The 26218-nt window shown below is 53.7% G+C and overlaps 10 protein-coding genes across 10 annotated transcripts; 5 read left to right on the forward strand and 5 right to left on the reverse strand.

The window, feature by feature from the left end:
• Positions 1 to 1362: 1362 nt before the first annotated feature.
• On the reverse strand, positions 1363 to 3719 carry iksA (putative serine/threonine-protein kinase iksA; the record flags this gene model as incomplete). Its single annotated transcript, XM_036643314.1, has 4 exons — positions 1363 to 2069; positions 2128 to 3111; positions 3164 to 3621; positions 3673 to 3719. The coding sequence occupies 4 exons, from the start codon at positions 3717 to 3719 to the stop codon at positions 1363 to 1365; spliced, it is 2196 nt and encodes a 731-aa protein (XP_036492246.1).
• A 1260-nt stretch (positions 3720 to 4979) lies between these two features.
• On the forward strand, positions 4980 to 6013 carry fabG-2 (3-oxoacyl-[acyl-carrier-protein] reductase FabG; the record flags this gene model as incomplete). Its single annotated transcript, XM_036643315.1, has 5 exons — positions 4980 to 5028; positions 5090 to 5450; positions 5509 to 5621; positions 5680 to 5755; positions 5812 to 6013. The coding sequence occupies 5 exons, from the start codon at positions 4980 to 4982 to the stop codon at positions 6011 to 6013; spliced, it is 801 nt and encodes a 266-aa protein (XP_036492243.1).
• Positions 6014 to 6230: 217 nt separating this feature from the next.
• nirA-0 (Nitrogen assimilation transcription factor nirA) lies at positions 6231 to 9115 on the reverse strand (the record flags this gene model as incomplete). The annotated part of the gene is made up of 2 exons (XM_036643316.1): positions 6231 to 8143; positions 8197 to 9115. 2 exons carry the CDS (start codon positions 9113 to 9115, stop codon positions 6231 to 6233), a joined length of 2832 nt encoding a protein of 943 aa, XP_036492244.1.
• A 2577-nt stretch (positions 9116 to 11692) lies between these two features.
• Positions 11693 to 13771, reverse strand: moxY-1 (FAD-binding monooxygenase moxY; the record flags this gene model as incomplete). The annotated part of the gene is made up of 5 exons (XM_036643317.1): positions 11693 to 11872; positions 11945 to 12193; positions 12249 to 13332; positions 13388 to 13432; positions 13482 to 13771. 5 exons carry the CDS (start codon positions 13769 to 13771, stop codon positions 11693 to 11695), a joined length of 1848 nt encoding a protein of 615 aa, XP_036491694.1.
• Positions 13772 to 15028: 1257 nt separating this feature from the next.
• sirQ-0 (Short chain dehydrogenase sirQ) lies at positions 15029 to 16324 on the forward strand (the record flags this gene model as incomplete). Its single annotated transcript, XM_036643318.1, has 3 exons — positions 15029 to 15056; positions 15110 to 15370; positions 15426 to 16324. The coding sequence occupies 3 exons, from the start codon at positions 15029 to 15031 to the stop codon at positions 16322 to 16324; spliced, it is 1188 nt and encodes a 395-aa protein (XP_036491696.1).
• Positions 16325 to 16964: 640 nt separating this feature from the next.
• Acad10 (Acyl-CoA dehydrogenase family member 10) lies at positions 16965 to 18370 on the forward strand (the record flags this gene model as incomplete). The annotated part of the gene is made up of 2 exons (XM_036643319.1): positions 16965 to 17294; positions 17354 to 18370. 2 exons carry the CDS (start codon positions 16965 to 16967, stop codon positions 18368 to 18370), a joined length of 1347 nt encoding a protein of 448 aa, XP_036491577.1.
• A 113-nt stretch (positions 18371 to 18483) lies between these two features.
• Positions 18484 to 19595, reverse strand: adhA-0 (alcohol dehydrogenase; the record flags this gene model as incomplete). Its single annotated transcript, XM_036643320.1, has 2 exons — positions 18484 to 19479; positions 19539 to 19595. The coding sequence occupies 2 exons, from the start codon at positions 19593 to 19595 to the stop codon at positions 18484 to 18486; spliced, it is 1053 nt and encodes a 350-aa protein (XP_036491576.1).
• Positions 19596 to 20518: 923 nt separating this feature from the next.
• Positions 20519 to 22084, forward strand: Aldh1a7 (Aldehyde dehydrogenase, cytosolic 1; the record flags this gene model as incomplete). Its single annotated transcript, XM_036643321.1, has 2 exons — positions 20519 to 20623; positions 20675 to 22084. 2 exons carry the CDS (start codon positions 20519 to 20521, stop codon positions 22082 to 22084), a joined length of 1515 nt encoding a protein of 504 aa, XP_036491579.1.
• A 529-nt stretch (positions 22085 to 22613) lies between these two features.
• rhlG-0 (Rhamnolipids biosynthesis 3-oxoacyl-[acyl-carrier-protein] reductase) lies at positions 22614 to 23514 on the reverse strand (the record flags this gene model as incomplete). The annotated part of the gene is made up of 3 exons (XM_036643322.1): positions 22614 to 22835; positions 22893 to 23034; positions 23090 to 23514. 3 exons carry the CDS (start codon positions 23512 to 23514, stop codon positions 22614 to 22616), a joined length of 789 nt encoding a protein of 262 aa, XP_036491578.1.
• A 537-nt stretch (positions 23515 to 24051) lies between these two features.
• Positions 24052 to 25884, forward strand: azaF-0 (Acyl-CoA ligase azaF; the record flags this gene model as incomplete). The annotated part of the gene is made up of 4 exons (XM_036643323.1): positions 24052 to 24367; positions 24416 to 25416; positions 25475 to 25578; positions 25632 to 25884. The coding sequence occupies 4 exons, from the start codon at positions 24052 to 24054 to the stop codon at positions 25882 to 25884; spliced, it is 1674 nt and encodes a 557-aa protein (XP_036491581.1).
• Between the last annotated feature and the right edge of the window lie 334 nt (positions 25885 to 26218).

Below are 26218 nucleotides of genomic sequence, written 5' to 3' on the forward strand. Positions count from 1 at the left end.
ACTAGACAGGTGCTTAGGATACATTGAACGATTTAAAACCATATACATTGGTTGTGACTGAGCAAATTGCTATCAGTGGCTCATACGATCATCCCACTTTCAAGATGGGCACCTTTCCTAATGCCTTCTGGCTTCGCAGCGCAGGCCGCTAATGCAGGGGCCCAGCTACCCTACAGAATAACTCAGGCACATAAAAACTTGATATTTCCACCTGGGTACAGACTATCGTCACATCATCAGGTCGACGGCCCAAAGATCGTGAAATCGCCGCGAAACTCACCATTAGCAGATGCTTTCCGGATAAAGACCCTCAAAACCGCCCATACCAGATGCAACTCCGTATGATGCACGTGTACTGATTGGTAATGACGGGCTTGTTTACGACGCCAGGACAGCCGTCGATGCCATCACACGGCTCCAGGAGCTCGGTGATCTTGTGGCCGCACCGGTGATGAATGAAGACTTTGCGAAGACACATGAATGCTGCGAGGGCGGGGCATGGGGTTGTGCTCCTGTATTCATGAGAGATCCTGAGTCTCACTGTCCTATACTGTATGCTTTCTTTGGCTGAGAGGCGAAGCGTTTGAATGTTATCACTACCATGCACGTGTTGGGGGCGGTGAAGGTATTTGTCGTCGGGACGCGATTCGACAAGTCACCTGGCCAAACAACTCAACCCAGAGCAGCTTCGATTGTGGTGGGCTGAAAAGAGTAAAGCGTCCATGGCCCGAGACCCGGAAGGAACTGTCGTTCGTTCATCCTACCCTACAAAAGTCATAAGCCTTGGGCACGGGATAGGTCGCCGGCAGTGCGCTGCTGCCTTTTGACGTCGTGAATGGCAAACTGCAAAAAGTACCTCCTCGTACGATGCGGCCGTTGCCGTCGAATCGGTGGAGCCTTAGAAGCTCTCGTAACAACATGGGGGTCAAAGGCGGGGAGACATGTGCGATGCATCTTAAAGCCGGCCCGTCCATAAATGCCACGTCCGTTAAAAGCGCCTATAAACCAATTATCTTTCTCGAGAATTCGTCCACTTTTAATTGCCTCTCTAACGCCATACCGAATTAAACTCATAATGAATCACCACCGTGCTAGCCAGACTACTCGGAAGATAGCCATAGGTATACCCCCTGTTAGTGATCAACATAATCGTTATCAAATGTGCCGATTCGCTGAAGCGCCCCGTGTGGTTGACGCTTGTCACCGTGGCATGAGATCGCAAACAGAGATCTGCTATTGAACCAGTCGAGATGTGCGCCCTGATGTTGAGCGGAATATACACCAGAATACACTGTGAGCTTCTGAATGTTGGACTCGTTGCCTCAACCCCCAAACATCGAGAAATGCATATACGCGGATGTTCTATGGCAACAGGTTGTCGTCGTGGACGCTCCACGAGCGGCTGCCGCCTGTCGTGCACAGAGCATTCCAGTGGCCGGCAGCCCACAGGACGACGAGGTGTATGACCGCAAGGAGCACGGTGCCACGTACACCCCAAGCCCATGGCAGCCCATTGTGTATCCTGAAATCTTGCCGGTATCTCAGCTCCCGTGACGTATCGGTGTTCGCGAGACCGAGATCAAGCGCGGCAATTACGACCAGAAACGCCCCTACACTTGTGTCCACCATGTAAGGCCAACAAGGACGCGTGAGGCTGTAAAGTTTACTGAGAAAGAGACCAAGACGAGTGACCACCAGCAGAGGACTGGCATTGTGATGGATTAGATGACCTGCTCGGAGCCATCCGACCATTAGCCTGTGTTGAAAGGCGGCAAATCTTGTGCCGGGAGGGGGTGGCATCAGCAACGGTGGAGAACCCAACGGCTCATCTTTGACAGACTCGGCGCTTCCTTCGGACACAGCAATTTCCGGAGACAGACGAGGAAAGCTGTCCTGGCTGCGCGAGGCCACCATCGTCTGGGCCTGGGGACGATGCCGCGGTGAGCTAGGATCCGAGAGCCTTTGCATACCTGTCTGTAGGCTTGGACGGGGAGAGCTATTTTCTGCAGCCCTGCTAGGAATGTTATAGCCCTCCTGAGAGGATGAGAATCTGGACTGCTTTTGAGGATCTGTGACAAAGTCAGTTCGATAGAAAGCGTGATCACTATGGTGCCGTGGATGACGAACCTGGGACAGGTGTACTAGGAGGTACTGGAGAATCGAGATTCTGAATGCGGCGGTTGTGAAGACCCACCGGCGGACTTGAGCTTCTGCCTCGAGGGACGCTATCAACGGTGGATTCGGTCTTCATGGCTGCTAAGACTTCGTTGGCGCTTGGGCGTTGAGAAGGATCCAGTGCGACGAGCCTTTTGAGAAGTTGGTACAGCTTGGAGGGAAGGTCAGGACGCTCTCTGCGCTCATCTTGGAAGCCCTGCCAATCCGAAATCTCAGCGCGCAGGGCGTCAATGTCTTCTAACTCCTCGTTGATAGTGTTGGCGCTACGGTAGGGTAGCCGGCCAAAACACATGAAGTAGAGAATCATTCCTAGAGAGAATATGTCGGATTTTGTTGTAAAGTTGCCGTAGCGTCCCACAGAGTCCCTCCTCAAGACCTCCGGCGCACAGTAGGAGATGGTTCCGGTTGAGCCGGTGGACTTGCGAACCATGTGCTCGGACTGAACCTCGCCAAAGTCACTGATCAGGCAGATCATGCCACTCCCCTCACGATGTAGCAGGCAGTTACTCGGCTTGAGGTCCCTGTGAATGTAGTTGGCCGCATGAAGGTAGGCCAGTCCAGATGTGATGTCTTTGAAAAGGGAGAAGATTTCTTCGAAAGAAAGGAGCCGTTGAGAGGCGAATTGATCGCGTGGAATTTCGAGTTGACCTTTGGACTTCCTACGCATTTGAGCCTTGAGTTGCTCTTTCGTAGTCTCCTTTGGCTGCTCGCCGATGATGTATTGAAGCAGATCTCCACCATTACAATACTGTTGAAGAATAAAGGCGCATGCCACGCTGGGGCCGAATCTCGTCAACGTAACGTCCTCGAGCCAAACGTGGCGGTAGGAAACCAGGTTTGGGTGGGACAGTTTGGCAAGCAGCTCAACCTCGATGAGCACCTTTTCGAGCCAGGCATGGTCGTCTCCGACTGGCACACGCTTGCATGCGAAGTGGCCTAAGAGCAGTTAGACTGTCATGTTTGATTCTCCGTGAGCAACACATCGTACCTAGGTGACAGCCGTCAATCTCATGACGAACGAGCAGGACAACTCCTTTTCCGCCTCGGCCAAGCTCTTTCTCTTCGACGAAGAAGGTTTTGAAATAATTCGGACTGAAGGCTTCGCGGCGGATGCGACTTCCTTCCTGGACGGCGGGTGTGCTTGATATGAACTCAACATCTTGTGTGTCCTCGAAAACGGCGGGTTGGGGAGTCGCCAGAATAGGCTGCACGAATCTGCGGATTGGGCTAGAAGGTGGATGTTCGGCTCGAACACTGTGGTGACCAGCTCGCAGCATGCGGAAGTAGTTGGGGTCAACGAAGGAATCGTGGTGGCGCGCACTGTCGAATTGACGATCGGGGGAGGAGGAGCGCAAAGGTTGTCGGCATGTAGGACATTCGGACAGGCCTCGAATCTCGAGTCGCTGGGAAGAGGGGTCGCGAACTACTATTGCATTGCGGTGACGGCTAAACACGGACGTCAGCAAAGACATGGCCCAAGGCGGAAGAGAAACTCACAGAACGATTTCGCGGCCCTCGCGCGGATGGTATGGTATAAGCGACATTGTGACTCGGTCAGGTTGGTTGTCATACTAGGTCGTCAGACCAGCAAAGAGGCGTGAACCATGGCCGACTGGGGGGGAAGGCGCCAGATTGAAGTACTCGACGTATCCAGGTGCGGAGGAGAGTGAAGGCGTCGCGGTCGGTATCTGGTCGGTGCGCTGGTTGTCAGGGACGCGGACAGGGGCACGGCGACAATGGTGGAGATGCGAAGGACGCGTAGGTATTGTGTGTGGTTGTGTGTGGAAGCGCAGTTCAGCTATGGTTGTTGTTGCTGTCGTTGTTGTCGTCGGCGGCTAGGTGTCACGAGTACAGTGCCAAAACAGCAGACAGGGCGAGGCACGGTAAGGCGGGCAGGTAAGGTGAGTATGGCATGGCATGGTGAAGCCAAAGAAAGGCGAAGGCATCCAATGCTTGCCCGTTGAGGCTATGACCTCACACTGTCTGTGCAGCACCTCGTTACCCCACGTGCCCGCATACAGTGGGCCACCGGGCAGAGAGCTCCGGGGAGCTAGTCCAGCAGCACTGTGCCTGCCCAGGGAGGTGGGAGGTGACGGGCGTAATGCAGCTGCACAGTACAAACTCTATCTGGGGGTCCTCCCTACAGCCCGGAGAGATGTCTCCTTTTTGCTGATAGCTTCTTTCAGTCTACTTCATTTCAATTATTTTCGTCTCGAAACTTGGCCGTGTACCCATGCACACGCTGTTTCCGTCGCTGCGCTCCAGATACGGGGAAAGCGCAATGGAAAAGCCTAGAGGATGTGACACCAGCTCGTATTGCCCCGTTGGTGCATAAGCCGTGCCATCTGTACCCCCAACCATCTCATTAGACAATGTGCATCCCTTGTTGTGGTTTGACTTGGGTTTTGCGAGACTCGACCAGGAGATACACAGTTAAATGCCACGGTCCGTACAAATAGCTGCAATACCTATCGATGACTTTGCGGCGCCGAAGACCCGGGCCCCGGAGCCCGGCCTCCTCCGGATATCCTCACCCGATGCCTTTGCCCACCCCGCAGTCCATCCGGATCACAAACCCACCGATGCGTTTTTGTCTCAGCTCAGGAATCCGACCTCAGTTCAGCTGCAGTGAAATTGATTGGTGCAGTCTCATTGCTCCAAACAACCCATAAGGATGTCTGAAGGGAGGGGAGCAAGCAACCGGGTGTGAGCACCCGTCAAGGTTTCAGTGCTCTTAAGACGTCTTGGTCTCGGACGCGCCTCTTCCAGCATGAGGTTCGTTCAGCAGAACAATCACCTTGGAAATGGCATCTCTTCTCCGCGGCACCGCATTCATCACTGGTGCTGCTTCTGGTAAGCTAGCTCCATCATTGGGTCTTGAGAGCGAATAACTTCATACTGATAAGCATCATAGGTATCGGCCAGCATACAGCACTGGCTTTTGCAAAGCACGGCATCAATCGCCTGGCACTCGCGGACATGAACCAGGCGACCCTCAGCGTCACCACTGATCTCCTCCGCCGCCGCTATCCTGCTGTCAAGCTTCTCCCTTTATCCCTCAACGTTCAAAATGCCGTTGAGATTAGGTCTGGCATTGCCGCAACCATTTCCGCCTTCGGCCGCGTAGATATTGCTGTGAATAATGCCGGCATTGGAGGCAGTGGGCGCGCCACTCATGAGATCGATGAAGCCGAGTTTACAAAAGTTCTCGATGTCGACCTGCATGGCGTGTGGCGTTGCCAGCAAGAAGAGATCAATGCCATGCTAAACCAAGAGTAAGTCTTACAGATTCGAATACCAATGCCAATACTAAATTTGTGGTGTCTGTGACAGAGATTTGGGATCCCGTCGAGGTCGTGGTACCATCATCAACGTGGCATCCATGTTTGGCATCATATCGCCGTCTCGATTCATGTCGCATACAGCATACACAACCGCAAAGCATGGTGAGTCGCGCTCTTCCCCATGCTATATTTCAAAGTTACTAATGAAGCGTTCTCTCAGGAGTGCTTGGTTTGACGAAAGCTGACGCCAACACATACGGTCCAAAAGCAATCCGCATCAACGCAATCTGCCCAGGGTGAAAAGTTCCAAGACGAGTCGTTTGATGGGTCAGGCGCTAATGAGGTCCAATAGCTACGTCGAAACACCGCTTGTCCTTGAGACAATGGCCCAGGATGCCGAATCACCCCTTGCCCGAGATATCAGCCGAACACCTTTGGGCCGCATGGCGAAATCCGAGGAAATAGCAGACTGCATCACATTTCTTGCTTCTGATATGAGCAGCTTCATGCAAGGCGCCGGCCTGGTGGTCGACGGAGGGTTTACGGTCCAATAGCTCTCGGAACTCAGATAACGTCTCTCATGGAGTAAGAAAACACGTCTCTTGCCTATGTTCGAATTCCTGGAAGCCCCCTCGATACGCCGGACCTCCCAGACCCCTACCCGTTGAAAAACAGATGAAATAACAAGCCAACCGTAGTCTGCGAGACACACAACTCGTAGTTACCGTACACAAACGTCGCCAGACTGCTAGCGTGCACGAGCCCGTCGCATCAAAAACTGAAGAAGTCTAGCTCATGGTTTCTGTTGACCGCAGAAGACTCGCTTTCTCCTTTATCCGGCATTGCGCTCTGCACCAATCCACTCAAGCTGACTGGACTCAGCGCGTTCAGTCCACCTTCGCTGCCCATCCAATCCATGCTTCCAGAGTCAACCGAGTTGAGAGGTTGAGACTTGTCAGCCTCGTCTCCTGTACTCACAGATGAACCTTGATTCAATTTCTCGCTCAAGAGCCCCCGCGGAACAGCTGCGCCGCCCTCTTTTCCCCCGCCATCCCGCCCGTTGTCACGTGCAGCCGATGAGACGGCATCTGAACCGCCGAGTGCGGAGCTTGCGTTCGGTCTTGTTGTTCCTGAAGCCCATTCGCCCAGACCTGTCCCGTCATACGCAGCTTCGCCGTGTTGGGCCGTGTTCTCTGCGTTCAACCCGCCGAGTGTCCATCCATCTGATTGAGAAGCAACGAGCACGAAGTCTTCGGATGGTCTCAACATGCCATCCGAGGCATCATCAAGGTCAGCCTCAATCGCCGAGCCGTTTAGGAAATCCAAATTGAAGCCTTGCATGTCACCGCTACCCAAAGAGTACATTGCTGGGTCGATTGGGGGATGCTGACCGGCCGACCGATGGCTCGAAGCCCGCGATGTTATTGTATTTGACTGGGTAAGGAAGAAGGGCGGTGGTGGACGGGTAAACTCCGATGCCCTGCGGCTGGTTGTGGATGGACGGCGCCTTTTGTGAGACTGGCTACTGCCAGCATCCGCTTCACGTCTTGCTGGCAAGATGGAGTAGATTGTATCCATATTTCCTCTCCAGCCTGAACTGGATAGCAGGCTCTTATCACTACCCGACAAGGTAATTGGTGGTTGGATCCCATCATTGTAGTCGTTAATATCAGCTCGAAGTTGGACCAAAACAGCCTTGAGAAGGTCATCCATGCGGGATGCTGGTTGGTACGTATGGCTCATATCGCTGACGGCACTCGAAAGAATTTCGAGATACCCAAGATAAGTGCGCCTATCTGATTCGCTGTGATTGTAGGCTAGCGCAGCTATCAAGGCGATCGCAGCTGTACCGGCATGTTGAATCCCGGTGACGAAGATCTTGCGGCCGTCGAACCGTTGGCGATGCTGCCAGAAAATGCGTGCCACACGAATCGCCTGCTGTGTGCAGATGCTGCGTGACAGTGCTGTTCTGCTGTCATCCACCATAGCATGAGGATCTGCCATCCCCGGGGAGTTGATGGGCAGAGAAAAGGGGTGCTGGTCGAGGACATCTTTGGGTTCGGAGGCGGACGCTGGGCTCGGATGCGATCCTGTGCTGGTGCCGTCGCCAGCAATGGCTCCGTATTTGGCCCAAGGACGATGCAGTAGGATCATGGAAACGTGGTATTGTTGATGTAAGAGGAAATAGCTGAAAGGCGCGCTCTTGATAGCTGATGGTTTCCATTGCAGATGCTCAGGAAGCCGCCTATACCAATTCTGAAGTTGTCGGTCGAGATTTATAGCGTGCAAGTACGCGTTATCTTCGCCTTCGTTGGTGTTGAATACATTGTCTGTGCCATCTCCCCGCTGCTTGTTTCGTACTTCTCGAGTCTCAACGATTCGTCCCGCAAGCTCCATCAACTCTATCAGCTGGTCGTAAACCTCGGCAGCGATGTTCTTCTTGTGAGCAGCGCCAGGCCCACCCATCAACGATGTCAATTGAGAAAAGCGGCGTGAAAGCAAGTCCATTCCGATATCCTGGTTTTTGATACTCGTTGGTCGACCCAGAAACAATGCCCAGTATCTGTCGTAAATAACACAGGCTCTCATGACCATGTGACGAATGTCAACTTCCTGCTCATTGATCCCAGTGTTACGACAGTCAAGATGAAGGCCGATGTCGAATGCTAGACGATTCGCCATACCTTCATAGCACATTAGTCCGTGGTGCTGGCAAGATGCATCGCGCTTGACTTACCAGCATACATCCAGCCGGTGTTGTCCCTGCCGACACCGCATTCCAGATCGCCGAGGAGCAGGAGGGCTTGCACGCTGGGGATGCCGCCGGGGCGTTCGAGCTCGATATCGAGCATATATTTGGCCTCCCGATGCAGCGTACTCTCTCGACCGCCCAACGCAATCCTCTTCATGTCATCCCTGTCGGCGTCTGCGAAACGAAACGCCATGGCAAGGATGCAAATGTGAAGAAACGAAGAGTAGAACTTTGGGTTCTGCGACTCTCTGTCGGCATCGAAAGCCTCCTGGTGTATGACTTTCAGCACTGAATTATAATGAGTCCAGAAATTGTCCATGAGATAATCGTGAGTTTCTGCCGTGATGGACCTGATCATGCGCTCGGCTCGTCGGACTTGCTCTGGAGGTTCGCGGAAATCAAACTGATCTGAGGGCTCTGCGTATACATGTGAGTTGGCAGTGGGCCCGAAGAAACGTAGCCGCCCAGACAGTTGATCGAATGAGAGGTTTCCTTTTGTTGAGAGAAGGCGATGGACAATGTCTTCTTGTTTTGGGTCCAGCATCCGGAATGGAGACTGCTCCTTCGGCAGCGGTTGGAAGATCTGGCTTGCAGAGACTGGTCCGTCGGCATGAGCGCTATCTGCGCGGTCACTGTCTTGCATCGTGTAGTCCTCGTTAGCAGAGTCTGGTGGGGAGGGTACTTCTGCTTGAGGTGATCTTTCGGATGACTCGCGAGCCTTCTGTTGTGTGCCATGATGCTTTCGCTCCTCTTCGGAGGTCTTGGGTTGAGCCTCGTGTCTCGTCTTGGGGGGGTGGGCGGCAGGAGGAGGTGCGACTCCTTTTTCCAGCAACATTCCCTCCAGCATAGAGATGCGATCCGACAAGGAAGACATGTAGGCTTTGGATATAGGCCTATTGGACATGGGTTAGGTTCAAGGATATTCTGGCAGTGGTCATATATTGGATGGTTGAGCGCACCTTCTTCTCTCATCGTCATTCTTGATTATACACTCATTCCCTGCTTTCTTGCACTGCACACACTCGGACTCGCCCTTGGGTACGACGCATCTAATTCTCCTATCGCGGCATGATGCACAGGCAACAGATGCCCGATGCCTCACCTGTTGCTTGTTTGCCTGACGGGACGACTGCGTACGCTGTGAGACATTCTCTTGCGCAGCAACGCCAGCCTCTTCCGTGGAGGTTTTTCCTTCTCCCTTCGGACTTGCCATGGTCACGCAGCTTGATTTCGGCGGGGACTTAAGCCTATTCGTGCAGTCACATGCGATCGATGCCAGGTTTAGAGGGTGTGAGAGACGGTCAGGTCAGCAGGCGTCAGGTTGAAAAGCCGGGCGGCAATGAGAAGATACAGATTCAGTATCTGTTTTGAATGAGAGGTTCAGAGGTGGAATTGAAGAGCCAACAAAAGGAGCAGAGGAGTTGCTCAGGTCCAGCATTAAAAGAATGTTTGGGCGTGGCGGGTTTCCCCCGCTGTGACGACGAACATGCGGTACCTGTGGAAACGTCACGTATGCGGCCCCTCGTCTCCCCCCCATGGCTCGCTCCACTTGTTTATCCCAAGAGAGGGTTGCCGGCGTAGGTAGTAGAGCAGGCGGAAAGTCTGGGGACCCCGAACTAGCTAAGATGCGGTGGGATGGGGCTGGTGCAGACGTAGTTGCATGAGCAGAAAAGATTATGAGACAGGCTGCTTCTCCAGACGGGCTGGGCTGCCTGTTTCTTGGATTGATGTCCTTGGAGCAGACAGGGCACCGGGGAGGCTCCGACTTCCGGGCACTACCCCAGGCCGACTAAGGCAATGAGACTCGGGTTTCGGAGCAGACCTAGACCTGACTACGTATTGTTGGTTCTGTCAAGTGTCTCTGGAGTGGGGTTTGAAGGATTGAGGCTGGAACGCGACTAATGGAAACAACCCTTGCTGTTACCCCGGATTTCAACGAGGAGCAAGGCCAGTATGACATGGCCCCCATTGCGGATGGTCTGGGGATGAGTGGATCATGAGGGCGCTATGATACTGGACCGGTCGTACGGGGGATACAAACGAGATGAGGGAGAGGGGGATGGTTCTGAGTAGACTAGGTGAAGGCAATGGACATGGCTGCTGCTGCACGGGGATGAGAGGAGGAAAGGTCTGGAAGGGGGAGGGACACTACCTAGAGGCTAGGGCACGTTGAGTGCGGGGAAGTGGTCGCTCGATCCACCTGTTCCTCCAGAACTAGAAAAGTGCAGGTATTGACCGGTATCGTGGAGAGGAAAAGGGCAAATGAGGCGAAGAGGATTGCCGATAGATGGCCGCGGTAGCGAGGTTTTGCCCCGGCTCTTTTCTCCAAGCAACGGGGGGAAGGGAAGGGAAGGGGGGAGGGGCAGCCGTCAGCTGGATGAGTGAGGTGGCCCAGGGGAAGGGAGTTGAATTGGTTGGTTGGTTGGGATAGATTGGCTGAAAGGCCTCAAGCCGGTCCCTGTCAGTCAGACTTGTGTTACCACCTAACTGCCTACCCTCGATGAAGGCTGTGGCGTGCGAGTCGAAGAAGAGTTGACGACTGACGACTGCGGCAGCTGAGAGCGAACGAGCGGAGGTGCTGAAGTCGAAAAAGGCAACCTGAGTGAGTGCTGAGGTCGTGGTCGTGGGGTGGGGTTCGTTTCTGAGACGTTGGGGCCAATCAGACACGTGGCCCACCCGGCGCAAATCCGTTCTATCTCCTCCAATGTCGTGCCGAAGCACAGACCATGACGCACAGGTCAGTGTTGAATCAGGAGCGAGATGCGACCTCGAAGGGCCTGACTCAGGTGGACCCTGAACTCCGACCACTGGCTGTTGAGCCAATCAAAATGTGTTGAAGGGCACTCGTCCCCGCCCACACTCACCACCTCCGCGTCGCGTCGCCGTTTTTATCCCGTCCATCCATCAACTCATGCAACCAACCTACTCTTGAGTCTCCGACGCCAGCGGTGCGCAATCACTGAACCGAAGTGCTGCCTCGCAGCCACCACTCGTTTGCTGCCCGTCCTCTTTTACGCCCGATGATTTGCCGGTAGTTGAGGGGTCCGTCGTTCGTATCCGTCTCTCGCATTACAGCATATGTGCTGTCACCCACTCTCACTCACTCTACCTTACCTCGTTCGCCTACCGACCTAACTAGGTGAGTTTGCTCTACCCCTCTTACTTGACGAGAAAGTTCTCTTGTAGCACTCGAGATGCATCTTGTGTGATTGAATCATATTGAAACAAGTGTGTGTTCATCAGGCTGCACATTGGCCTGGCTGTCTCCTGCTCAAGTGAAACCACAAGGCCACAGCTGTGATAAGGTACATACGTGTGCCCCCACATACAGCACCCACTCCTACCTACCTACCTTATGTCCCTTTCCCTTTCAAGTTTCCTGCTTCTTCTCGAGCAATATCTGGCCGAGACACAACAGCATCGTCATATCCCACCCCCGCATCTGGCTGCCCGGCGGGATGCTGCTCTCCAAGCTGTCCATTCACTCAACCGTCCAATCGTCATCGGCGTCTCGCACATATGTGCTCAACCCCTTCACATCCTTGGTCGTGTTCGCCTTCACTTCACCGTTGCCAAGGAAGGCGAACCGGTTTCCGTACCGGTATCGGATGTTGTAATCTTCGAACCGAGGGTCCTTGATTGTCTTGAGGAAGTGGATGGTCTAGAGCCGCCGAAATCAGTACCCATTTCATCATCAAAATCATGCGAGACGCGGATCTAGTCTTATTCTTACACAGCCAGGCCACAGGTAAATGCGGTTCTTCTTCTTGCCGTCCTTGAACCAGCTTCGGCACCCTTCTTGGAAGACCGTGTTGGAGTGGAACTCGTCAAAGTGGCCATAGATGTCGTCTACAGCCTCCTGCTTTACATCGATTGACCGGATGTTGTCATGCTGTATCTTCTTCATCATCTTGATTGAATACTCGATGGTTGTCTCGATGGACGGCAGGAGAGTGCCTGATGACCATGTTGCACCGGGGCCCTAGTGGGTGTTGTTAGTCCACACCTGCATGCAGCAGCGCATCGTTGCCACCTACCACGATGGTGTAGTAATTGGGAAACCGCGGCGCAGATACGCCAAAGTAAAGGTTGACGCTGTCGCCCCAATCTTCGTCAAGTGTTTGCCCGCTTCCGTTGATCAGCTTGAATGCCGGTCGGAAGGCAACCTTGAAGCCAGTCGCACACACGAGCACGTCCATCTTGTGCGTCTCGCCGTCGTCTGTGACAATTCCTTCCGGGACCACCTTCCTGATTCTACCAAAGACGGGCTTGACGTTGGGTCGGACCAGGGCCTCGAGGTACCCGTCGCCGGGTGAGATTCGCCGGCAACCAGGTGCCCAGTCAGGAATGATGAACTTCTTCAACTCCTCGCTCCCAGGCCCATCGCCAATGCGCCGGTTCATCTCATCGGTTATGACGGTTCTCATCAGGTCCGACATTTCCGAGCCTTGCTGGTACATGCCAAACAACGAGTTGATCTCGGCCTCGATGCGCTTTCGGAACATCAAGTGGTATTCCGGATCTTCTCGAAACCTCTTGATGTCTTCTTCGGTGAACTTGTACTGCCTGTGTCCTGGATCACCGTCCTTGCGCAGCTCCGATTCCAAAACACCGCCGCCGAATGGGGGCGAGATCCAAGTGGACGAGCGCATGAACACCTGGACCTTGTCGCAAATCTTCTGAAGCGCAGGAACGATTTGGACCGATGTGCTACCAGTCCCTATTACTCCGACGTTCTTGTTCTTGAAGTCGACCGAGTGATCCCAGTTGGCAGAGTGCATCTTGGGCCCAGCAAAGTCATGCAGGCCCTCAATGTCTGGCCATTTCCAGTTGTTCAAGATACCACTGCCGTTGACCAGCACGTGGCACCAGTCCTGCCACGTCCCCTTGGTGATCTGATCCTCGAGCGTCAGGCACCACAGCCCCTTCTCTTCATCCCAACGACCTTCGACGACTTTGGTGTTGAGTTTCATGTACTTCCTAGAGCCATGTCTATCGGCAAAATCCTCTAGATACTCGAGGATCTCTTTCCCGCTGGCGTAGTACTCGGTCCAATCGGGCTTGGGGTCCCATGAGAACGTGTAGAGGTGGGACGGTATGTCACAGGCGACACCAGGGTATCTATTACCATCGAGAGTCAGCCATAGTAGCGTCGATACCCATCGGCGAAACGTACGTGTTTTCGAGCCATGTCCCGCCTAGTCTCGGGTTCTTATCGAAGCTATAGCGAGTTAGAACAGCAACGTCCACATCTTCCGGATGAAGCTTACAGCGTCAACTCCCAGGAGCCAGGCACCATCTGCTTCTCCATCTTGTAAGCCAGGCACATGCCTGAGACGGCAGCCCCGATGCATGCCACTCGTAGCTTTGTAGGCTTTGAGTGGTACTGCTTCAGAACTCGATAAGGGGCATCAGGCTGAATAGAGGGAGGGTATGAGAAGTCAGATGCGCTGTCTTTGGTTTGACCATTGGTTCCATTCGTATGTCCATTGCCATGCCCATCAAAGCCTTCATTCACAAGTTCTTGATTCGCAGCGGTCGGCACTGCTGAAGGAGCCATGGTGTGCTGTTGCAGCCTATCGATGCCGGAATGCCAAAACGATCCTTCACGAAGAGACGATGATTGGAAGCCACGGGTATGAATCTGGGGGAATCGATACGGCTATGAGACTGGATTTCAAGAATGAGACGTCGCTCTCCTGATGGGAGATATGAAGTTGTGGTCAAGCAGGCTGAGTTGCGAGTGCAACTTCTGAGGCGATAATGGCGGGCTCCTGGCGTGATCAGGAAAACGGCAGACGCATTGCGGTTGTCTTGGGTCCGTTCCAAGGCGCAAGTGAGTTTCCGGCGCGGGTATCGATCTTCAGAGGATTTCATCTTGGCCGACGGAAGCAGTCCAAGCTCGACCGTTTAACGGGCGTCACACAGCAGGCACAGTGCCATTCATGTCCGGGATGTGCATTTCCTGCCGCAGGGTAAATAGGACAGCCAGCCTGGATACGGTACGTATACATGACTTACAAGGAGTAGAGCCTCGCATCGAAAGTTACGGATAGGTAGCCGGCGCCCAATACGCAATTGGTGGTTTCGTGTTCCCCCTAGGGCGACACGTCTGTCGGTGAACAGCCGAGCACGGCACCCGTCAGGCTACCAAATGATTGGGCTGCGTTCGTTGGTTCTAAGGGTCGTGTGGCAAGCTTCTCCTTGGTACCAGAGCTGGGTAAGATTTTCCAGAATGCATCTGAGGGCGGTACACTGCCCGGATCCGGTACGTACTGAGTCGGGATGAGTGGGTACCTGGCCGGGAGGCACGCCCGGCGCAATGTCCATCGGCTCGGAGCTTTGCGCCCCTTTGACTTGTTGGAGGGTTTTCCAACATCAAGGTTCACGATGGTTTATGGGAATGAAGTGCGAGGCTGTACCTGATGTGTGGTGATTTTTGAGTTGCGCCCGCCAAGGGTTTCAACCAAGCCTGGCTTGATTACGTGCCTGCGGTCAGAGTAGCATTGTTGGGAATCTGACTTACATGACCAAAAGATGGAAGAATTTGAAGGGGGTGGCCCGTCTGGACCTTCTCCTGTGCCAACACTCAAGCAACAGTGCGTAGGTAATGGAGGGAGCTGCTGCCTCTCTGCGTTCTAATACCCGTAGGTACACCGGAGTGACTTGGTCTGCTTCCCCACCCGAGCGCATGATGCATTTATTCAACGATCCTGCGTGAACATCGTGTCCTTCGTTGAGAAATTTCTATGCTACTTTTTCGTATTTCATTCAACACCATATCCTCGCCTGTTCTCCCTTAGCTTAAGCTGCAAAAATGCCAGAAAATCACGCCCTCATTTACGGTATGCAGTACATTCGAGCGATAGTCTTCAGGTTCAGTGCTGACAACAACTAGGAGCAAGCGGGATCACGGGATGGTCCATCACCAATGCGCTTCTCAATGGCTACCCAACCGAGGACACTTTCGTCTCCGTCACGGCTCTCACAAACCGACCGCTGAACACTGAAGATGCCCTGTGGCCTAAGCCTGAGAGGCCGCAGCTCCAGGTCGCCAGTGGCGTTGATATCATGACCCCGAAAGGCGTGGAAGGACTCGAGGCCGATCTCAAGGCAAAAGTCAAGAACATCAGTCGCATCAGCCACGTTTATTTCTTTGGTAGGGACCTATCTCTCATTTCCCGTTGGTCATCATGTGCTGACGGTGTTGAAAGCATACATTATGGACGCCGACCCTGCGAAGGAATGCGACATCAACAAGGAGCTCATCAGACGAGCTGTCAGCGCTGTCGAGGCACTTTCCCCCAACCTGAAGTTTGTTGTCTTGCCGACCGGCACCAAAGCTTACGGAGTTCACTTACTGGATCATTTTCCCTTCCCCAAGGACGTTCCCCTACACGAGACTCTGCCGCGGATCCCAGAGCCCTTCGCGTCCCAAATGTTCTACTATGACCAAACCGACATGCTGTCGCAGATGGCCAAAGGGAAAGACTGGACTTGGTGTGAAATCATACCTGACAATATCATTGGCTTCGTGCCCAATAACAACATCTACTGCCTTGCACAGACAGTTGGTACGTATCTCAATTTGTTCGCGGAGCTTCATGGGAAAGGGGCTGAATGCCCGTTCCCCGGAAGCGAGAAGTCTTGGAACAATTTGAGCAGCGAGTGCAACCAAGACATCATTGCCAAAGTGTGCATCTACGCTTCACTTCATCCGGAACTTACCTCCGAGCAACGATACAATGTTGCGGACAGTTCGCAGCCCTCATCATGGAGCAAGAAATGGCCAGTCATCTGCGAGTACTTCGGCCTCAGGGGAACGTCGCCTCCAGCGGACGGACAGGCCCCCCAACCAACACAGTACCTGTCAGACCACATTGACGAATGGAAAGCGCTGGAGCAGAGACACGGTCTCGTTAGCGGCCGCGTTGCTAACGACCGAAGCTTCGGTGGCTTCGCAAGCTTCATCATGACCATGCTCAACTTCGATCGGCAGCTTGACCTTTCCAAGTGTCATGAGATGTGGGGTTCCAGTACGGAGGAGATTGACACAAGGCAGTCTTGGTATACCACATTGGACAGGTTCAAGAAGGCTAGGATCATCCACTAGTTGTAGGAAGTTCCTGGATGGATCGTTGGGGGCAATGGGAATGCAGGCGTACGTACATGGCAGGTACTGGGTGGTGATGGGCAGGGTTAGGGGGCCTTGTAGATAAGGTAGGTACTCTGTGGTCTTTCAGCCAAACACGAGCACTCTTTAGTTCTCCAGCTGTCCCCAAACCCCGCAAACCCTGACGTGAGTGATTGATTTCCGTACCTTACGGATACCCGTGGGCCATGGCGGCGCATAGCTACCCCGCGCGAGCCCCGCAGCCTCCATAAGGGAGCCGCAGGAGACCGAGGTCAAGGTTCCCCCAAACATGGCCAGGAGAGGCAGATCACACCCCATTCTTGGCTGAAAGTACCCCAATGAATCATTAGCGCCTTGATATTCCCGGCCGTTGTCTGCGAAACGGTTTGTGTGGTTCCCCATAGTGCCCTGTGTTCGTGCCGGGGGCGTTGTGCCAGCTCTCGTGCCGCGGTTCGACACGGCGAGGGAACAAGACTCCCGCCACCGGTTACACTCTCACAGCATCAGTTGCTCAAAAAGAGCCTACTCTAGAAGATATAGGGACTTGTTGATTTTGGTCACTGAAATCTCAATTGCATTTGACGCTTGAGTCGAGAACACCATCTTGTCGCCCCTGAAGATGGACACCGCAGCCCTGCATGGACCAGCCTTCAATCATCTCCCGCCATGGGTGAAAGCAAAACTCTCTCCTCTGGCCATCAGAAAGATCGAGGCCGTTTACGAGTGGGTTGAGAATGAGTGCATCCCAAGAGAAGAAATCTTCAAGGCACAGCTTGAGGGTCGGCGGTGGACGACGCCGCGGTTGATACATGAGTTACGGGATAAAGCCAAGGAACGCGGCCTGTTCAACCTGTTTCTGCCCAACCACTTCAAAGAAAGTCCCGGATTGACAAACTTGGAATACTCGTGTTGCGCAGAGATCATGGGTCGCTGTTACTGGGCAGCGCAGGTACGCGTGGCTCGACCTAGTTATGCTCATTCGGGACTACACTGACACTGTTCTACCAGACCATGAATTGCCACGCTCCCGAGACGGGCAACATCGAGCTTCTGGCTAAGTACTGCAATGAGGAGCAGAAGAACAAGTGGCTTCAACCTCTTCTGAATGGCACGGCCTCTTCCGCCTATTCCATGACCGAGCCAGATGTTGCCAGCTCAGATGCGACACAGATTGGAATCCGCATCAAGCGTGATGGAGACTCCTACGTCATCAACGGCAGAAAGCTCTACGGTAATTGTCTGTGGAACAAAGAGCTATCTTTCTACATCCTCATGGGCTGCACCGACCCGGAGAACCCCAACAAGTGGTCCCGCCACTCGATGATCATCGTGCCATGCAACACGCCCGGCATCACGCAAGTTCGGAACCTTACCATCATGGGATATGATCACGCTCCGGAGGGACACGGCGAATACTTATACGAAAATGTACGCGTGCCGGCAGAAAATGTCATCCTTGGCGAGGGCCGCGCCTTTGAGATTGCCCAAGGCCGTCTCGGACCAGGTCGCATTCATCACTGCATGCGTCTGATTGGACAGTGCGAGCGTGCCTATGAACTTGCGCTGATTCGATGCAATGATGCTCGCAAGAGGCCTCGCGGTAAGCTCATTGGAGAGTTCGATTCTAACATTGAGCGCGTTGCGCAAATGCGTCTTGAGCTAGACGCTGCCCGCTTGGTAGTCCTGAACGCTGCCGACACCATGGATCTTCTCGGCAACAAGGCGGGCAAGCGAGCTATCGCTCAGAGCAAGATCCTCGTGCCTATCATGGCCACTAAGATCATCGATGAGTGCATGCAAATGTTTGGCGGCCAGGGCCTCACGCAGCACACCCCTCTTCCCGAGATGTGGACATATGCTCGTTTCGTGAGGGTTGCTGATGGACCGGACGCAGCTCATAGACATCAAGTGGGAAGAGAAGAGATGAAGAAGGCAGCGGAGGTCGCAAAAAGACACCAGTCTTACACGGAAAGGTACAAGGAGTTCGCGGACAAGTACGGAGAGAAATTTATCACTTACAACTAGTGGTCGCTCCAGTCACTTTTCATCATCAGTCTGTCATGTTATCAATATATACAAAACGAGAGTGAATTCCACACCGTATACCCATAGAGCCCGCGTGAGAAGCCATCGATAAATCATCTGAAGGCGATTCCTTGCCTCTTAGCGACCTTTCCCTTCTCCATATCTTCCACCATGCTCGCCAGATCTTCCAACCCGTCCCGTATCTCCACTACGGGCATGATACCATGCTTGGCTGTGAACTCAACAGCCTTTTCCATGCGCTGAGGAATACTTGTGCTGTCTGCCTTGATCTTGTATCTCCCCAGCAAAAGATCCATTCCGTCAATCTTGATAGGCTCTTTCGATACACCGATAATCATCAATGTGCCTCCTAAGGTCAGACAGCTGGTAGCAGAAGCAAATGCGGGCGGCGCATTGGTGTACACAGCAACAGCTTGGACGCCACCACCCGTCAATTTCTTGATGTCCTGGGCCCATTCCGAGTTTGACATGGAGTTGAAGACAACATCAGCGCCTTGCTTTTTGGTCTCCTCGAGATTCGCGTCGGCGACGTCGATGCCCACAACCTTCAGTCCCATGGCTTTGGCGTACTGTGTCGCAAGTTGGCCGAGACCACCACAGCCAACTACACCGAACCAGTCTCCCGGTGAAAGCTCGCAGCTGTCGACAGAGTGGAATGCGGTAATACCAGCACAGAACACAGCCGAGGCAGCATCCATGTTCCACTTGCTTTCGTCGAGAACGATGGCGTTGTGGTAGTCCACGAGCGCATACTCTGCAAAAAATCCATCGACAACAAAGCCCTGGAGAAGCTGTTTGCCCGTCTCGCAGTGGAGGTTGTGAACCTGGCATCCGGAGCACGTGAAGCAACAACCTCGGATGTACAGAAACCCTACAGCGTCTCCAATACTGAAACCTCTTTCTTCGGCTGAAGGATGCATCGACACGATGTGACCGACACCCTCATGACCAAGCGTTACGGTCTTCTCCGCTTGTTGGATGGCCAGCACGTCGGAATGGCACAATGATGCTGATCTGATTTTGACAAGGAACTCATTCTTGCCTGGTTCTGGAACGGGAATCTCATTTACAACAACTTTTCGCAATTCCTGCAGGGAATGTTAGCGAAGATTCTACATCTGCTATCCGAAGCCATATATGTGCTTACGGGATTCCATTGTCCTGCTTTCATGGTCCTAGGAGGCTGTGGCTGAATGGAACCCATTTTGATAGAAGCTGGTCTCGATTTCTGAATAGGAGCTTACTAGTCTCGGTGGATGGTCCTCGTGAGCCAGAGGTACGACAGCCTGGACGATGTGCTTTAACCTGCATCACTCACCATGTCTATTATCGCAAGACACACCTCCAAGTAACGCTTAGCCGTGCCAGTGCCATCTTCCACTTCAGCAGAGCTTAACCTGGAAGATGTTAACACTGAATGCTTGCGCCGGAACACCTCTTCCTGGACAATCCATCGGTCGCAGACTTAGAGTGCTGACAGTGGGCCATATCTCATCCTTCCGCGGGGTGCTAGTGATGGAACTTTGCTACACGCCTCTGCACTGTTGGTCTCCAGATACACCCCCCTCCACCACGTTTGTATGCCCCACCTCAAGCGGGAGCCCATGCGGGGTACTGGGTATTGCTTGATCGTCGCGGGAGCTTCATCACGCCCGAGCCCCGAGTCAGATTGACAAGGCTCTCTTGGCTTCATGACTCAACAGGATATTGATAGCCAGCTCATGATGCTTGCTGTTGGACGGCCGTTGGCTGTCACGGACCTAGGTAGGTGACGTCTGCCGCGGACTACCGTGGAACCATCAGTACCTGAGAAGCCGACCTCGCGCTGCGCCAAGTTCGTCTTGCAGCCGGGTGTCTTCCGTATCACATCAGAAGGCGCAGGCCCCTCACTACGGATGCAACGAGAGGTTTCGTAAAGGAGCTGGAATGAATAAGCACGTAGGAGAATGCATCTGCTCCCCATTCGCACCAGTCGGTAACTCTTGCCCGCATCGTAGGAAAACAGGAAGACATACGACCACTGTGGTCCTTGAAAATATCGCTGACGCCCAACCCTGGATCTCATGCTTCTAGTCGGTCAACAAATCAACCGGCTTACAGTAGAAAGCATTTGACTCACTCTTCAACATGGCTCTTTTCACGTCTTCATCGAATGAAGCCACGGACGGCCAGAAGTCCGCATTCTCTTGGAACAAAGACAATCTTCCCAAGCAACATTTCATTAACAATGAAGTAAGAGGCGCTTGCCCCTGAGGCCGATGCATCTGACTGAGACATTGGCAGTACGTGGATTCGAAGAATAGCAAGAAGCTTGAGCTTTTCAACCCAAAGGACGAGTCTCTCGTTGCCAACGACGTCGCTCTCGGTGGGCAAGAGGATGTCGATGCTGCAGTAGCAGCAGCAGAGGCTGCCTTTCCGAAGTGGAAGAAGACACCACCGAACGAACGCCGCGATATGCTGTTCAAACTCGCGGAATTGCTTGAGAAGAACGGACCGGCTTTGGCAGAGATGAATAGGCTCACGCTCGGGGCACCCTTTGAGTCCTTCGGCACCTTTGAACTCCAACTGTCGGTAGAATGCCTCAAGTACTTTGGCGGCTGGACCGATAAGTTTGCCGGAGAGACATATCCGCAAGAAGACGGGTTCCTCAAGATCGTGCGCAACGAACCACTTGGGGTAACTTGCGGCATCATTCCCTGGAACGGGCCCATCGGAAACATCGGTATGAAGGCTGGTCCGGCACTCGCGACTGGCAACTGCTTCATCCTGAAGCCATCGGAAAAGACGCCTTTTGCGGCCCTGGCCCTCGGCAGTCTAATAAAAGAGGCTGGCTTTCCACCTGGTGTGTTCCAGGTCGTTGCAGGAGACGGCAGTACCGGGGCTCTTCTCGCTAGCCACATGAAAGTGCGCAAAGTCAGCTTCACAGGATCGACGACGACGGGGCGCACGATCATGAAGTTGGCAGCCAGCAGCAATTTGAAGCGCGTCACACTGGAGCTGGGCGGCAAGTCTCCGGCGGTGGTTTTCAAAGACTGCAACATGGAGAATGCCATAACCTGGTGTGCGAACGCCATTACCATGAACACTGGGCAGGTATGTTTTGCGGCCAGCCGTGTGTACGTCGAGTCATCGATATACGATGAGTTCTTGGCAGGCTACAAGAAGGCGATGGAGGAGAAGATCAAGGTTGTTGGTGACCCCGAGAAAGCGGAAACTGTGATTGGGCCCCTCGTTGACAAAGCGCAATTCGAGAGAGTGCGAGGCTTCATCGAGAGAGGCCAACAGGGGCAGGGTACGCTGCTGGTTGGAGGGGGACGGGTCGGCGAGAAGGGGTACTTTGTGCAGCCGACCGTGTTTGAGGCCGGCAAAGAGGATGCTGAGATCAACAAGCAGGAAATCTTTGGGCCGGTGGCTGTGATCCACAAGTTTGAGACAGAAGAGGAAGTGCTCGCCAAAGCCAATGACACGGAGTACGGGCTTATGGCTGGCGTTTTCACGCAGGACATCAACAAGGCGCTGAGAGTGGCGTCCGAGTTCGAGAGCGGCATGGTCGGCATCAATTGTGTCAGCCTTTGCTTCTTGACGGCTCCTTTCGGCGGAAGCAAGCAGAGCGGTCAGGGTCGCGAGAACGCCATCAACGCGTTGCGAGCCTTCACAGAGCCGAAGACGGTCATGGTGAACTTGACGTACTGATTGATGGAAGGGTGCTTGGGTACGGTGGAATGAATGAATCAAATGGATGAAAGAATGGTGGAATTGGTCGCTCAGGTTTCAGTGGAGATTTCCACCTCAAACATACACTGTACCTACCTACCTCAGGCACCTAAGGTAAGGTGCCTTCATCGTGGGAAGCCCAGGTAGCAGAGGCGAAATTGTACCGTGTGTATTTACTTTGAAATTGGCAATCATATTTCTTTCACACTGTATTTCGAGGCCCGACTCGACCCCGCCAAATCCATAGATCAATCGATGCACCGACCGACCAGAACTGAAGAAACCCACGCACCCCTCAGTTTACCTACCTAGGTACGGTACGTGTTCCCGTCTCCAATATGCTGCGGGTGCCTCCCGAAGGTCGGTAGGGTCAGATCTTGGACATCCTCCCTGCAGCCAATCGTGCACCTCCGTCAACCGGAATGTCGACGCCGTTTCTGTTAAGCATCCATCAGCTTCTTCTGCCCGTCCAAATCTCGTCATCCATCGCCAGAAGGGGCACGAATACTCACACGTACTTGCCCGCAGGCGAGCAGAGAAAGACTGCCACGCCTGCTATGTCATCGGGCTCACCCAATCTGCCCAGAGGATTGTCCTTGCTGAGCTCTTCCACCCCGCCCAGATTGCTAATGAGGCCCTGCGCCAGCTTCGATGGGAAGAAGCCGGGCGCGATGATGTTGGACGTGATGTTTCTCGGCCCGAGCTCAACCGCCAGGTTGCGACCGAGATGCTGCGGCAATCACACATCAGCAAAGTTCATCGTGGTCAGATGAGATACCCGACTCACATTCGCAGCCGCCTTGGAAGTGGAATACATGATAGTGCCGTGCTCCCCTACATGCGGCACATTGTTACCCGCCGTCGAACTGACAATCAGCACCCGAGCCGGATCTTCTTTCGACGCCGCTAATTCGAGCAGCGGAAGCGACCTGTCGCCATGTCAGCAACCCGGTCCGGCTTCGTCGACCGATTCTTCGCTCTCACTTTTGCACCAGCTCGAACACGCCTCGCACATTGAGGTCTAGGATTTTGACTGAGCTGCTTGGCGGAGCATCTTCAAACTTGGATCCCCAGGCTGCTCCGGCGTTGCACACCAGAATGTTCAGGCCTTTGCGACCAACAATGTCCTTGACCTCACCAGTCAATCGAACGATGTCCTGCGAGTCAGCCACGTTGGCGGCTATGCCTGTCGCCTTCCCTTCAATTCCCGGAATTTTGTTCAGTTTCTCAACTGCCTGGTCAATGCCTTGATCGCCGCCGCGTTTTCGAGCCGTGATCACGACCTGAGAGCATCCCGCAAGGAGGAATGCTGTGGCCATGTGGAGGCCAAGGCCGCGAGATCCGCCTGTGACCAGCGCCGTCTTCCCTTCGAGGGAGAAGGCGGATCTAAGGTTCTTGAGTTCGGACATGATTTTTGGGAACAAAGTCTCTGCAGATTGAAGGGCTCGAGAAGAGAGCGAACGAGCATGCGTCTCTGGATAGAGACAAGGGTGATCGCCCAGGCACTCTCACGGTCAAGACCCTCGCAATATGAGGTCTGTCAGCATGGGGCCTCCAAACATGCGGTGCTCTTCGGCTTGCCAAAGCTTTTTCCGTGGTTAGCATCGGCCACGTCGGGTTTATCCCAAGGGAGCTCCCCAAGTACCCAGGAGGATCTAGGGGTAGCTACCCCAGACTCCCCCAACTACCTTACTACCCCGCAATCCCGCTACCGACGCCATCCCGAGGGAGCACACGGCCAAGATGACGGCTTGCCATGCTAACGCCGTCTCTCTAGCATCATGATAATTCCCAATTCCCTTCCTTATCAGGTGAAACAAACACAGACCGTCAACCAGCTCCCTCAATTGAAGACGCACAAGCCCGCCCCCCGGCAACTTTGTTATCGCCATTCAGTTCTTTCCAAGGTCTGGTTTTCGATTCCTCAGAGCAAGCACCGATTCAACATGGTCATCACGTCACCTTACCCATCTTTGGAATTGCCCAAGACAAACCTACTGTCGTATTTGTTCCCTCGTGATGGGGTGTTATCGGACGAGCCCCTGTGGATCGACTGCAAAGATGAGGGTATCAGCCTCTCCCCCAGACAAATGGAACAGTGGGTAAAACGCCTCTCCTTCGGCCTAGAACGACTAGGCCTCCGGCGCGGAGATGTTGTCATGATTTGCACTCCAAACCAGATATATGTGCCTGCTGCATACCTTGGGATCGTGGGAGTGGGATGCATCTTCAGTGGTGCCAACCCGGCTTACACAGTGTCTGGTGGGTCTCCCCTTTACGCGGAAAGGGGCATGAGCTGACATCTGAAAGAACTCGTTCACCAGATGACCAACACCACCGCCAAGCTCATCCTAGCACATCCCAATCACCTCGAACAGGTGCTTGAGGCAGCAGCCAAAGCCGGAGTCCCGAAAAGCCGCATTTTTCAATTCTCTGACGCCGAGAACGAGACCAGGCGTGGCATTCCCGACTGGAGGCACATGATTGGGACGCCAACGGAGGCGGACTCGTATCAATGGCCGGAGCTGAGCCCTGAAGAGTCTTCCAAGACTGTGGCCACGATCAATTACAGCTCCGGGACAACCGGTCTTCCCAAAGGAGTATGCGTGTCGCACCACAATCTCATCGCCAATGTCGAACAAACAATATTCATGCGATACGCAGAGAAACCCTACGCCTTTGAAGCACGCCCTCAGGAGAGATGGGTTGGCTTTCTTCCACTATACCATGCCTATGGTCAGCTCTACGTCATACTCATGGCCGTCAAACTCCATGTGCCCGTCTACATTATGAAGGAGTTCAGATATGAAGACTTCCTGTTCGCAATCGGCAAGTATAGAATTACCAGCCTGCAGGTAGCGCCACCAATACTGGTCATGCTCTCTAAGCGGCCTGAGACGGCTCGCTACGACCTCTCGAGCGTGAATGAGGTGCTTTGCGGAGCAGCCCCATTGTCCCGAGAGCTTCAGAATGAGTGCCAACGGAGGTTCAAAATTCAGATAAATCAGGGTTGGGGCATGACGGAGGTGACGTGCGGCGCTATCCATGTGCCTGGCGGCATCAGAGATGATACAGGCAGCGTCGGCAGGCTCGATCCCAATTGCGAATGCAAGTTGGTTGATGAAGAAGGCAGAGAGGTAGCCTTTGGTCTGCCGGGCGAGCTGTGTGTTCGTGGACCGAATGTGTGCCTGGGCTACTGGCGAAATGAGGCTGCCACGAAGGAGGCGCTGGACAGCGAGGGTTGGCTAAGGACGGGTGACATCGCCATATGTAATAAAGATGGCTACTTTTGGATTGTAGACCGCAAAAAGGTAAGTGTTACCATGGCTTGGAGGATCTCATCCGGTGTTCAGTCTGACATGAAAGTAGGAGCTCATCAAAGTCAATGCTTTGCAGGTCGCTCCTGCAGAATTGGAGGCCGTTCTTCTCGAAAATGAGCACATAGCAGATGCGGCCGTCGTTGGAATTGTCATGTACGTCCGAATAAGGTCTCCTGAAGCTTTGAAACAACATTAACGCAAATCAGCGATGGCAACGAATGGCCGAAGGCTTACGTGGCGGTACAAGAGGCGTCCAGGGGCAAAGTCAAGCCCGAAGACATACAGGAGTGGGTCAAGCCCCGGGTTTCCAAGCATAAATGGTTAGCGGGCGGCGTTGCGTTTGTGGACGAAGTGCCCAAACTTGCAAGCGGCAAGATTCAGAGGAAGACTATGCGGGAATGGTCCAAGAGGGATGCTGCGGCACTGGCAGATACGAAGAGCGCCAAAGCAAGGTTGTAGAATACCTGTGTTCCTAAGCTTCCAGGGACACAGCAAGATCTTTGTGTAACCCCACGCATAGTGACGTGTTTTGTCTAGAACCTTGCCAATAATCGTCAAGACGCTACCATCAACCTTCAGACGGTGCGTTGGGTATTGATTACGTGCAGACACTAGCTCTTGCTTGATGAAAGACCTGTAAATACCAGCCGTCAAACCCAGGCAGCGACCCTCACGAGCAGCTAGATCGCCCGGGGAAGCAACTCGTCGCCTCGGTCGTCAACGTTCATGTTAGGTAACTCAACGGGCAGCTACGACATGCGACCCCTCACCGAAGGCGAGATTCGGATTTAGC

Source organism: Colletotrichum siamense (assembly GCF_013390195.1).
Source record: "Colletotrichum siamense strain Cg363 chromosome Unknown KSG_Cg363_contig07, whole genome shotgun sequence".
Classification (NCBI taxonomy): Eukaryota; Fungi; Ascomycota; class Sordariomycetes; order Glomerellales; family Glomerellaceae; genus Colletotrichum; species Colletotrichum siamense.